This window comes from Rhinolophus sinicus, linkage group LG15 (assembly GCF_036562045.2).
Source record: "Rhinolophus sinicus isolate RSC01 linkage group LG15, ASM3656204v1, whole genome shotgun sequence".
Lineage (NCBI taxonomy): Eukaryota > Metazoa > Chordata > Mammalia > Chiroptera > Rhinolophidae > Rhinolophus > Rhinolophus sinicus.
In genome coordinates, this window is record NC_133764.1 from 35,638,707 (window position 1) to 35,651,851 (window position 13,145).

A 13,145-nucleotide genomic window follows, 5' to 3' on the forward strand; every position below is an offset into this window, starting at 1 on the left:
CCCAGGTCTGGGTACGGGGGCCCTTCTCGTGGCCCCTGCCCCCAACCAGCTTCTCTCTGTCCCTGTGAACTAGCTCTGTGGTCACATTCTTGCACAGAAGTGAAGGCTGGTGAGGAGGAACTCACGAGAAAGGAGAAGTGCTTTCCTCTGAAAAGAGCAATCCATACCTGCTCTCTCCATTTCTCCACCTCTACCAGCTTTTGGTCACCATCCACGCTCAAGTCAGCGCACGAGAAGCGTCCAGTCTAGCTGCCTGAGGGCTTCTGCGCCAGGCTCCTTTATGGAGACACACTTGCTGGAAAACGCCAAGCTAGCTCTTGTGGCTGATTTATTTAATGTCTGTCTCTCGCCCTATCCCGGCATATTAGGCAAGCTTTGCTTGACAGTTTCACTGGAACCTAAGGGGCAGTTCCCAGAAGTGTGTGTGTGTGTGTGTGTGTGTGACAGAGAGAGAGAGAGAGAGAGAGAGAGACAGACAGACAGACAGAGAGAGAGAGAGATGGGGTGGTGTTCAGGACAGACAGACAATAGATGCCCATGCCAGTGGATTCTCTTTGATGATGTTATAAGAGTACCATCCCAACCATGGTATCTCCTCATCAGGGGGTTATTGAATATCAACAGTAAGAAACTGGGAAAAGCATTGCACTAGGTTGGCAAGCATTGATGGCCCCTCATCCATTTGCACCAGCTGGTGAGGAGCTGGGTGCTGGTTTTGCCTCCCAGAGCGCTGCTGGATCACCTGAGTCTGGCCGGATCTTTGGGAGATTGGATGCAGGAAGTATTCACCGAATGGGGGTCTCTGGAGCCGGTGGACTATGGGCCTCGGACTCCAGCAAAGTGACTTGAAGGTCTTATTCTGGCTCAAACTCTGTCCTGTCTGAATACGATGGAATTTTCAGGCCCGTCACTGACCAGAGCCCTAAACAAAGTGTAAAGTGGGAGAGAGTTTCTCATTGTCTGAGGGGAAAGAGAAGGGACTGTAGCGTCCCAGTGGGGAGGGAAGGTTTCAGCTACCGTGATGGGAACTGGGATTCCCTTCTCCTTTACCCGCTTCTGAGGCATCTTCCCGTGGCCTCTTGAGGTGGAGAACCAGGGCCCACCTATTAGGACAAAGGGCAGGGTGGGCATAGCCTCACGGGCGTTCATGGGAAACATTCCACATAGAACCAAGGGCTGGGGGCGTGGGGAAGATGGGGCAACACTGGTCAGAGGCACAAAGTTTCAGTTAGAAGATGCATGAATCGAGGATCTGATGTATGGCCTGGTGACCACAGTTAATAATATTATAGTGATACTTGAAATTTGCTAAGAGGGTAGACCTTACGCTTCTCACCACACCAAACAAGCAAACATGCAAAAAAAACATGACTCTGTAAAGTGATGGATGTGTTAATTAACTCGATTGTGGTTATTATAATAATTTGTATGTATATTCAATCATCACATTGCACACCTTTAAAAAAAATCACATTTACACCTTAAACATATACAATTTTTATTTGTCAATTATGCCTCAATAAAGCTGGGGAAGAAAAACCACAAAAGGACACGTTCCAAACATGTGTCTATGTATGTGTTTGCCTGTGGGGCGCACGTCTCAAATGGGACTGTTTCTTCTCACAGGAAATAATGCTCCTTTGGTGTGAGGACCCAAGACCCAAGTGGCACAAAGTGACCGAGTCCAGGGGTGTCGTGGTTGGGACTGAGGCTCTTGAAAGAGGCAGCATCGTTTCCCTGAGACATTTTTAATTCAGATTATTTTTAAAACATCATTTAAGAGAGGCAACATTATTTCCCTCAGGCAGTTTTAGTTAACTGCATTTAAGTCACATTACTTAAAGGAGACAACACCATTTTCCTAAGGTTTTTTTGACTGCCCTTCCTGACCCTGAGCAGTTTCGGAGGCCCAGGAGCCCCATGGGAGACCTGAGCAGTTGTGCTGAGAGGAGAAGCTCGGGTCAGACTCCCAAATATGGCGCCCAGGGAGCTCCAGCCCCTGAGACGTGGGAGGCAGAAGGGAGGTGGAAGATGGAGAGAGGGAGGAGGAAGAGGAAGAATGAGGAAGGCCAGAGGCTCCCGGTCCCTCTTCAGCCCAGTGACTCAGAGCCGTGTCCTCTCAGGGCAGAGGGGACATCTAACTCCTCAGGCCCCAGAACCAAGAACTCATCACAGTATCACCCATTTGGTGTGTGTCTGTGTGTGTGTGTGTGTGTGTGTGTGTGTGTGTGCACGTGCTTGCTTCAGACAGGGTTTTCACGGGCAAGAACCATCAAAACCCTACCTGACTGGCTAAGGAATAAATGATTTTTAAAAACTTATGCATGTATCAGAAGCTCAGGCATAGAAGGTGTGGAGCTGGTCTCAGGAATGATACAAACCAGGGGCTCATCAGGGCTCCATCTCTGTCTTTTTCTCTCGCAATCCTGCTGTTTTTTTTGTGCTTCAGTCCCTGGCTCTGTGCTGGGGACACAACTGTCTGAATTTGGGCTCCATCCCAATGGCTCCTGATCCATAGTGGGGTGGGGTAGCTGTTTCTACCTGAAGGAGTGGGAACAAGGTGCTGGCACTCCAGGCAGCGGTGACACCTCAGAATGGGCCTGAGCCGTGTCCCTGAGCTGTGCAGAGCATGGCGCTCCCAGCCTCAGCCATTGTATCCTGAGGCCACGGAAATGTCCCTTTCACAGTCCATGTCTCTTCTGTGTATGGGGTCCAGGGTCAGAAGGGACTTCAAATCCGTCTATCTAAGGGGCTGTGACTGTGGTCAGGTCAGAGGACAAGTGCATGTAGACAGGCTGTTCCCATTGCTCCTCAGGGACCCCCGGAGGGCCCTTCAACCAGAGGATGGCACCAACCAAGATGAGCAATATGGGCACCTTCACAAATACCAGGAGGATGTAGTGGGTCCTGTGAGAGAGGGCAGAGAGGTCAGGGCCCTCGACCCTCCAGGCCCTGTCACTCCCAGTGCCCTGACACTGTGGGCATTAGCCAGCCTATGACCCTGGGGCTGGCAACCCCACTCTGAAGACCCCCAGAAACCTCCTCAATGGCTCAACCATGAGGGTTCCTCAGAGGTAACCTCAGCTTTTGGTGTTGCTTTCTACTGGGCCCACCTTCCTTCTGAGACCCCCCATTTGCCCGAAGTGCACCTCAGCCCAGTAGAAGGGCCGGCAGGTCACCCAGGACAGGCTGTCGGCTGCATCAGTGTCCTCCCTGCTCCGCTCATGCCAACTCCAGGTTGCTAAACCACCCGCTTGCTCTGTGGCACCTGACGCTTTGCATTGTGGAGATTTGTGTCTCATCTCCCCCTGGCACCCACCAGGTTGTCAATGTTTTGTTGCTGACAATTGAGCAGGATGATACTGCTCAGCGAGGAGTGCTCTGCAGAGCGGTTTTCTGGTGAAGCCTGTGCTGGGAGGTGGAGGCTGAGCAGTGAGGGAGGCAGAGTGAGACGGAGAGGAGTTTGGGGCCTGACTCTGGCTGGGACTGGCTCTGGCATCAGGTGACCTCCCAGGAGCACAGGGGTTCTAGGCTCAGGGCTTCATGGGACAGGCCACAGGTTGGGGCAGGAGAAAGGACCGTAGCCACTTACCTGACGTTGGAGCCAGAAGACAACCCTCTGTGGCTGTTGGCAATTGTCCTAGACAGCAGGTTCTCTGAGCTGGTCACGACTGTTCCCTCTAGAGACAGGCAAAGACGGCACAAATGGGGTTCAGTGCTTGGCTCACACTGCCACTGCCTCACCACGAGACACCCCGCCTCTCCCCTGGATTAGGAGGCTTCGTCTCTTTGGGTCACTCCCTCGGGCTTCTCCCCGTTCTATTGCATCATCTGAACCACAACACACAGCCATGTTCAGATGTGGCAAGAAGACATAAAAATTAAATAGGAGTGGGCACTGTAGTTTATTCTGGGGACAGAGATCGACCTTTTCAGGTTCTCTCTACTTCCTCCTCTAAGTGGGACTGTTGGTTGGGTCGTGGGGGTGGGGGGTGGGGAATCCCTAGTCCTTTTGCTCAAGCAAGGCCTGAGCATGGCTTAGGGACAGATGGTTCTGGAAAGGGGGCCTCTAGTTATTGGGGTGGTGAGAGTGAGGACGATGCCAGAAGGCTTGTGAAGAAGAGGGCCCATCTGGTTAAATAGTGAACAGTGACTTTGAGGAATGAATCATCTATATGAGAAACTATGAGACCATTTATGGTGAGCAGCTTGGTCATGGATTCCTGAGACCCGCTTTGCACCAAGTGGCGGTGATCTGCCTGGTATCTGAGGCCCAGGCCTGGCAAACTCTGTTCTGCAAGGTCCCATCTTTGGTCATGCTGGGTGGCTCCTAGCTGAGCTCCATGTCACAGCTGTCACAACAGCTCCTCTGGAGGCCCCTGGTGTCCTTACCAAATGGCCCCTCCCTGGGCTCAGCACCCAAGACCCTTAAACTTTGCCTTTCTCCCTAAAGTTCCCCACGGGGCACACGTTAGCCTGTCTCGGTCCCGGCTCACGTGCCTTAATCAATCCTTTTCTGTCCCTGAAAATCTCGGCTTCCGCTACTGGGCACGTGACTGGGCACTCCACCCAGTGGCAGCCCCGTCTCTCTCTGCTTCCAACCCTGACAATAAAGGGTTCTAAGGTCGGCATTGTCTATTTGCATATCACCAACTATTGTGCATCTATTGAGTGGACGCCGGGCTGAGGGGTGACAGGACACAGCCGAGCTGGGCAGTAGACAGGGGCTGTTTCTTGGCCACTAGCCTCAGCAGCAGGCTGTGCTTCCAGGAAGAGCCCCAAACCCTTTGATGCCTTCAGACCCCAAAGAGATTCCAGGGCAGCCGGAGAGGTCCCTGATATTGACTTAATGGCGAAACCTTCCTTTCTCCTTAAAGTGCCCACTGTCGCCCGAGCTCGTCCCTGGATCCCTCTCACTCCTGGCTTTTTCTTATGCAGCCAGACAAAGGAGAGGAGGGGCAGCTGGGGACCCAGAGAGGAGAGCACTGTACATGCCCAGAGCCACTCTGGGTTGGCCAAGTTCCTAGGGTTCAGTGTGGAGTCCCTCTGGGCTGTTGCAGGTGTCACCCCCACACACACACGTAAGGACAAAACCAGGGAGTGACTGACAGAGACTGACCACTTCCTAGAGTGATGTCCTGGGACCCTCTGCAGGCATCCAAGGCTCACTGGGGCTCCTGTAAGAGAATGGGGGGCTTCCAGGTCTGTCCAATTCTGGGACGGCTGGGCTGAGCCATGGTCACGGAAGCCGTGACCCACATCCACACCCCCACCACACACCCTTCCATTCCTGCCATATGGCAGTCGGATACTTCGGGGAGACCTACGGCACGGTGATGGGGACAGAGGGGGCTGCTACTCTGCCTCAGTGTCTTTCACTCCCCTCCCCATTTACCGGTCTGACTCTCGCTCGCTCTCTCTCACACACTGATTCTCAGCAACTCGCTCATTTCCCTTCTGCCTTTGGAGGAGGGTTGCAGGAGCCCTCACTCTTTTAGTCCTGAGTGTCAGGGCCTCAAAGTATATACGAGAAACTTCTTACCTGGGTCAATATTCACTTTAATTGATACCCCAAGATCAGTTCCTTGCCTTTGAATCCCACACCAGTAGATGTCTTGGTCATCTCGCCTGAGCTCCTTCATGGTCACCGTGATGAAGTGCTCTCTTTGACTGTCCCTGATGGACACACGGTCCTTCTTCCACTCTGATGCAGTGGTTTTAACTAGAGTCTGGCAGGAACTCCAAACAGCTCCTTTGCACCACCACTTCACGTAGGACTTCCATTTGGGGTCATAGCGACACTGCACGGTCAGTGAGCCCTGCTCTGGGCCTCTCACGGACGCTGGGCCCTGGATGGAGAAACAGCCTGGAAAACAGAGCCCCAAGATATACATGCTGCCCCCGCCCCTGAGCCAAGCCTGACCTGGGAGTCCACTGGGCTCAGAAGGACCCAGACCGATGTCCAGGGCCTGGACCAGGGTCCCCAGCCTTCCCGGCCACCCCTTAGCTGACACCTCACCTCCACCTTCTCCTCTGTCCACCTTCCCATTCGCTCCCTCAGTGACAATGCTCTGCTGTCCTTGGTCTCCCTCTCCCCAGACATGCTCACTCACAGCATGTGACACTCTGATCTGCTGACACTTTCCTAACTGTCTGCTCAACGCTGTTCTCATCTGATCACCTCTGTCTCTGACTACACTGTCTCAGAGGCCCCGTAGTTTGGCATTCAGATCTTTCTATAATCTACACCCAAGTCCAGAGCCACTACCTGCCTCCCAATTGACCCTATGACACCCCCCACTTTTCTCTTCCCCTTATTCTCATGTGTCCTCCCAGGCAGTTGCTTCACTGCTCATTTCCTTCCCTCCCCTGGAAACTACTTCTTTAATCCCTCCCATCTACTGGTCACCCTGAGGTCCCCTTTAAGGTTCCGCCTTCTTTGCAAAGTCTTATTCCCCTTCCCAACAAGAACTGCTGCCTCTGTTGCTACGAAGGTGCTTTTTAGGAACCTGGTTGCCACACTGGTATTTCGTTACCCTTAGCAGTCTCTATCTCAGTCTCCCCTCTAGGCTGCTCCATCCTGAAGAGCAGCGATCTCCTGTTTCTTTTCCTTCCCTCTTCCCACCCCTGCCCCCCATGTCTTGCACAATGTCTGGACTTGGTAGGTACCTCACGTTTATGACTGTTTTTGGAAAGGACGCTGGTCAGCATGATCTTGGACATAATCACTTTGATTCTAGCATGAGCTATGATTTCCATGGCAGGACAAGTGTACAGATGCTAATGCAGTACTAATGGAATAGTAACTGCTGGAAACAGACTCAAATGCCGTGAATGGGAGCTTGGCCTAATAAATTACGATCCATCCATAACACGGGTGAAAAGAAAAAGTCACCTCACAGATAATGATGGGAAACTGTCCCAGATATATTGTCATCAGGTAAAAAAAACATTGCTTAACCGAGTGGATATGCTTCCATTTCTGTGGTTTTTATATCTCATGAGTAGGAAAACATCTGAAAATATATGTTCTACACTTTAAACAGTGGTTAGAGCTGAGACTGGGTTTTCTGGGGGAAATGTCACTTTCTAAATCGTACATTTCTATTATGTTAAAATGTTTACAATATCATTAACTATAAATAAATATCATAACCATAAATATAATTTTTTAAAAAATAAAAAAAGTCAATTAGGAGACAGCAACTGAGGAACCGGTACATTAAAAACAAATGCAGGAGGCAGCAGATGGGGTCACTTTCTATCTTAAAAATAAATAAAACAGCTACAGTGAAAACAGAGGCTCAATCACAAAGAGCAAGAAGAGATGTTGCTGCTTTGAACTAGAAGCTGCATCCCTCCCCGATTTGGTCATTTAATCTCACAGGAAATCATTCGTAATATGATTGGATTCGTTTTTTGAAAATACGTGGAAGGTTTTCATAAACACATATTATGATGGATGGAACTATTAATTAGGCCTCTGTGAATTTTCAAGTTTGTTTAAGGAAGGGGGAGAGGTGGCACGGAGGAGAGGACAGCAGTTGGCAGGAAGCAGAACCCTGGGGAACAGGGGGGGCTGACGGGTTTTAAAGCATTGGGCTGTTTGAATTTCAGTTTTTCCTTCAGTGAATCTGAGACTCAGACTTCCTCCAAGGTGTCAGTCCTTCAGGAAACATCGCCATGTGAGGGAAATTCTTGTGTGAATATTCCTGTCTCAAAATTGAGAAAATAGTTGAGCTTTGGGTCTGGGCTGACAGCAAGCGCCAAATGACACAAATGGGACAAAGGCGGCCACAGGAGAGCTAGAGCACAGACGACCGTGGGGCGTGTCGTGTGCAATGGGGTTGGGGCCCATCTTGTTGGCACTTATGGTGCAAGGTGTCTCTGCTGACGTCCTCATGCAGTCATGCCAGCCCAAGCTCTGAAGGGTCATTTCTGGGGTGCAGCTCTGTGCCCCTGGCCATTCCTGCATCACTTTCCTTGTTAGGAGAACAAGGGTCAGCTCTTCCACTCGCAAACACTTACCCAACACCTACTCTGTGATGGTGGCCTACCTTCCTCTCAGGATTGTTGGGGGGCTCATGTAACCGAGCAGATAAGGGAACGCCCTACCAGACAATGGCTCATTCTGACATCACCCCACCCACTTTCTCTCCTTCTTCATTTCACAGAAGTAACCCCTCAGTAGCTAATGCCAGTCTGTAGGTGAGAACTTGGTGGGCTGGCTTTTCTTTCATCCTTGACTAAGTTCACTCCCTTCCCGTTCACTCACAGAGTTGGAGGGAGGAGGAGGGAGGCCTCCATGTTGTCTCTACAGCACCCCACCCTCCCCAAGCCCCAGATCAGCAGCCATGAGGGGCTTCAGTCTTTGTTGGGGGAGAGGGGTGTTTGTGTGGGAGTGTGCCTATGAGGGACTGTGTGTGAGGGAGTTGAAGGTGCAAGTGTGTGCCAGTGTGTGTGTCACTCGGTGTGCTGTGAGTGAGTACATGCCTGTGTGTTGTATGAGTGTGACCCTGCGTGTGAGTATGAGAGAGAGACTGTGTGGGGTGTGTGAGAATACAGATGTGCTCAGAGGTGTGGCTGCACGTGGGTGTGTGGCTTTGACTCCACTGTGTGTGCTGTGTGAGTGTGTGTGAGCCCAGGCTTAGCCAAGCCCTTCTCCTTGGCCTTCAGATGAGCTGGATGTTGAGATTAAAGGTGGGAGCAGATGGGGGTTGTGAACTCAAATGCAAAGCTGGAGCCTAGAGAGAGGGCAGACATCTGAATTGCTGTCCTCCGGGAATTCTGGGCCGTTTGGTGACCTGCTAAAGCACATGGCCCTCCCCGAGAAGCCGCCCCTCAGAGCAGGTGTGCAGGTAGCATCACGGGGCTTCTTCATCATCAGGACAATCAACAAGGGCCGTGATCACTCGGGGAACGCCCACAGCCCTCATCCATTGATATCCGACCTGAATAGCAGAGTCCTACATGGTTAGAGCTACAAAAGGCTTCAGGAACTTTCCGTTCACACCAGAAGCCAGGTCTTTGACCAGTGAGGGACCTGCCTGTGTCATGCACCCTGGAACCCAGGCCTGCAACTCAGGTCTCCCGACTCCATGACTATGCAATTTCCCACGGCCCCTCTATAGACCAATTGGTTTGTGCCAGACGGGTAGCGCCCTGACCCCCACAGAGGGCTGTGTGACCCACACATACTGCATACATTGTGCAAACTGCCAGACTGTCTCCCAGTGTTCTCTTACGTGTCTCCAGTGGTTTTCCACAAGGAGAAGAGCTACTGGTGTCCCTTCTATCTCCCACCTGGGCTCCTGAGCAATATTCTCTCTGTAAGGCTCAGTTCCTGAGCACGGTGTCTGTGGCCCTGCTGCTCTTGTCTTTCCTGTGCCAGCCTCATGTGGCAGCACTCACCCTGCACACGGAGAGCCCCCTCTGTGTGAACGCACCATCCTTCTCAGGCGTCCAACCTTGGTCAAGCAGTCTCCTCTCCCAGAATGCTCTTCTCTCCTCTCTGCTGGAAGGGCTGCCACCTTTCCTCCAGGCTCATCAAATGAACAGCTGTCTTTAACCTTTCTGTAGCACCCCAGTCAGCCATGCTCCATCCTCTGATTCCATGACCATCAGTGCTCATTGTGTCCTGCCACTCAGTGTTGTTTGTCTGTGTATCTCACCCACTGAAGCTGTGGGGTTCTCCTTTTAAAAACCAGTCCTAGTTTTCTCTCTCCCCCCCCCCCATTTCTCTTTTTCCTTCATGTCCTCAGGGCCTGATGCACACCTAGCACAAACTGGGAATCCAGTGTGCTTTTGCTGAATGAATTAACAAAGCCACCTCTCAGTTACCCCAGGTGCGACACCTCCCCTTGTACCTTGGAGGGATGCTCTCTGCCTCCTGCCCTGCCCCTGTAGTACCAAGTTCCCAAGGCCCCAGCAGCACTCACCTGGGAGGATGAGAAGGAGTAGAGCTGGAGGCAGCCACATGGTCCTGCTTCTCTTGCTCCTCAATCCCCGGACCTACAACTGGAGAGCACACTTGGATCCCAGCTGGATACTTGAAGCTCTACTGATGCCAGGCTTGCGCTTTCTGCTTATCCAAACTGCCTTTGTGTTACTTTCTCATTCGCTCTCTTTTATAAAGTTAGCATTTCCTCCTTTCAACTATTGAGCAAGAAGACTGTCATTTCTTAGTAAGTCTGTAGCAGAGTGCATCAGAGTCCCCATGTGGTCGTAAGAAAGAGGAAGCAAGGGAGATGTGTAGGGTGAGGAGGGACTGTGGGAGATGTCTCTGTGCAAAGGTCAAAGAGAGGGCTTCTGGCCTCTCAGGTCTTGGGTTCAAGGTGTACAGCAGTCTGTGTACCAACTCCAGAAATGGCTCTTCACTACAATAATGGGCGCCAGAAGCAAGGAACCCCCCTCCCCAACCAACTCAGGGGGCAGGTGCACTTGCTTGGAATACTCCGAGATGTATTTATTCAGGTGTTACAGCCATGTGCAGAAAAGTGGGCTGTGGGGTCAGACAGACTATACTATAAGTCAAATAGACCTAACAGACATACACAGAACATTCCATCCAACAGCAGAAGAATACAATTCTTCTTAAGTGCACACAGAACATTCTCTAGTGTACATCATATGTTAGGTCACCAAACAAATCTTAGCAAATTTAAGAAGTTTAAAATCATACCAAATATTTTTTTCTGACCAAATGGTAAGAAACTAAATAACTAACAGGAGGCAAGCTGGAAAACAGAAGGAAGGAAATAACAAAGATCAGTACAGAAATAAATGAAATACGGGACAGAAAAACTATTGCAAAGATCAACAAAACTAAGAACTGGTCTTTTGAAAATATAAAATCAACAAATCTCTAGCTAGACCAACTAAGAAAAAAAGAAAGAGTCAAATGTATAAAGTCAGAAACGAAAGAGGAGACATTACAACTGATGTCACAGAAATACAGAGGATCATAAGAGACTATTAAGAACAATTATATGCCAACAAATTGGATAACCTAGAGAAATGGAAAAATTCCTAGAAACATACAACCTACCAAGACTGAATCATGGAGAAACAGAAAATATGAACTGACCAATAGCAAGGAAGGACATTGAATCACTACTCATAAACCTCCCAACAAAAGAAAGCGCAGGACCACATAATTTCACTAGTGAATTTTACCAACATTTAAGAAGAATTAATGCCAACTCAAAATCTTCCAAATAATTGAAGAGGGAGGAACAGTCCAAACTCATTTTATGAAGTCAGCATTACCTTGATACCAAAGCCAAATATCCTTCATATAGAGAGACGCAAAAATTGTCAACAATATAGTAGCAAACTGAATTCAACAGTACATGAAAAGGATCATACTCCATGACCAAATGAGATTTATCCCTGGGATGCAAGGATGTTTCAATATAAACAAATCAAGACATGTGACATACCATATTAATAGTCTGAAAAAAAAGTCATACAATCATCTCAATAGATACAGAAAAAGCATTTGACAAAATATAACATCTTTCATGATTGAAAAACAAAACGAAACAAGAATCTCACCAAGTTGGCTATAGAAGGAACAAACCTCAACATAATAAAGGCCATAGATGACAAGCTCACCCCTAAAACCGTACTCAGTAGTGAAAGGTTTATAGCTTTTGCTCTAAGCCATCTACGATCCAGTTCAATCCCTATCAAAATTCCAGTGACATTTTTCATAGAAATGGAAAAAACAATCCTAAAATTTGACTTCAAATAGCCAAGTCAATCCTGAGAAAGAACAAAGTTGGAGGCATCAAACTTCCTGATTTCAAACCGTATTACCAACATATACTAGTAATCCAAAGAGTATGGTACTAGCATAAAACAGACACGTAGACCCGTGGAACAGAATTGGAAGCCCACAGATAAACCCCTGCATATACAGTCAACTAATATTTGACATGAAGCCAAGAATACTTAACAGAGTTAGAATAATCTCTTAAAGAAACGGTGCTGGGAAAACTGGATAACCACGTGCAGAAGAATGAAATTGAACCCTTATGTTCCACAACTCACTACAATTAACTTCAATGGGTATAAGACTGAAACATAAGACCTGAAACCATGAAAGTGCTAGAAGAAAACATAGAAAAATGCTCCTTGACACTGATCTTGGCAACCATCGTTGGCTATGACACCAAAACCACAATCAACAAAAGCAAAAATTAATTAATAAGTGGGACTATATGAAATTTAAAACCTTGTGCACATCAAAAGAAATAATGAAATGAAAAGGAAACCTACACACTGAGAGAAAATAGTATTTGCAAGTCATATATAAGATAAGGGGTGAATACCCCAAATACATAAAGAACTCATACAACTCAATAACAACAACAAAACCCAAACACTCCAGGGCAGAGGAACTGAACATTTTTCCAAAGAAGACATACCAATGGCCAACAGGTACATAAAAACCTGCTCAACAGCACAAATCATCAGGGAAATGCAAACCAAACCGCAATGGGACATCCCCTCACACTTGCTAGAATGGCTATCACCAAAATGGCAACATATAACACGTGTTGGTAAGAGTGCGGAGAAAAGGGAACCCTTTGTGCACCTTTGGTGGGGATATAAACTGGTCCAGCCCCAATGGAAAACAAAGAGCATAGAGGTTCCACGAAAACATTAAAAATAGACCTTCCGTGTGATCCAGCCACCGCACGTCTGGGTACACATCCAAAGGAATGAAAACAGGATCACACAGAGATCTCTGCACCCCATGTTCACTGCAGCGTTACTCACAACAGCCAAGATACGGAAACAAGCTAAGTGTCCGTCAATGAATGAATGGATAAAGACGTGGGATACACACACAATGGAATAAGAAGGAAATGGAGAAGGAAGGAAATGCTGCCATTTGGGACACAGGAGTGGACCTGGAGGGCATTACGCTAACTAAGTGAAATGTGTCCACTGAGAGACAAAAGCAGTGTGTGATGCCCCTTACAGGTGGAATCTAAAGGAGCCTACCTCAGAGAAACAGAGTAGAGTTGTGGTTACCGGGGCCTGGGGGTGTGAGGAAATGGGGAGAGATTGGTCAAAGGGTCAAACTTGCAGTCATAAGATAAATTCCGGGGTCTAATGTAGCATGGTGATGACAG

At 48.8% G+C, this 13,145-nt stretch overlaps 1 protein-coding gene across 1 annotated transcript; it reads right to left on the bottom strand.

Annotated features, from left to right (window-relative positions):
• Window positions 1-1,446: 1,446 nt before the first annotated feature.
• On the bottom strand, window positions 1,447-10,099 carry LOC141568928 (CMRF35-like molecule 7). The gene is made up of 4 exons (XM_074320227.1): window positions 9,939-10,099; window positions 5,543-5,866; window positions 3,593-3,680; window positions 1,447-2,907 (listed from the first exon to the last, which is right to left on the bottom strand). The coding sequence occupies exons 1-4, from the start codon at window positions 9,976-9,978 to the stop codon at window positions 2,745-2,747; spliced, it is 615 nt and encodes a 204-aa protein (XP_074176328.1). The 5' UTR covers window positions 9,979-10,099; the 3' UTR covers window positions 1,447-2,744.
• Window positions 10,100-13,145: the final 3,046 nt, after the last annotated feature.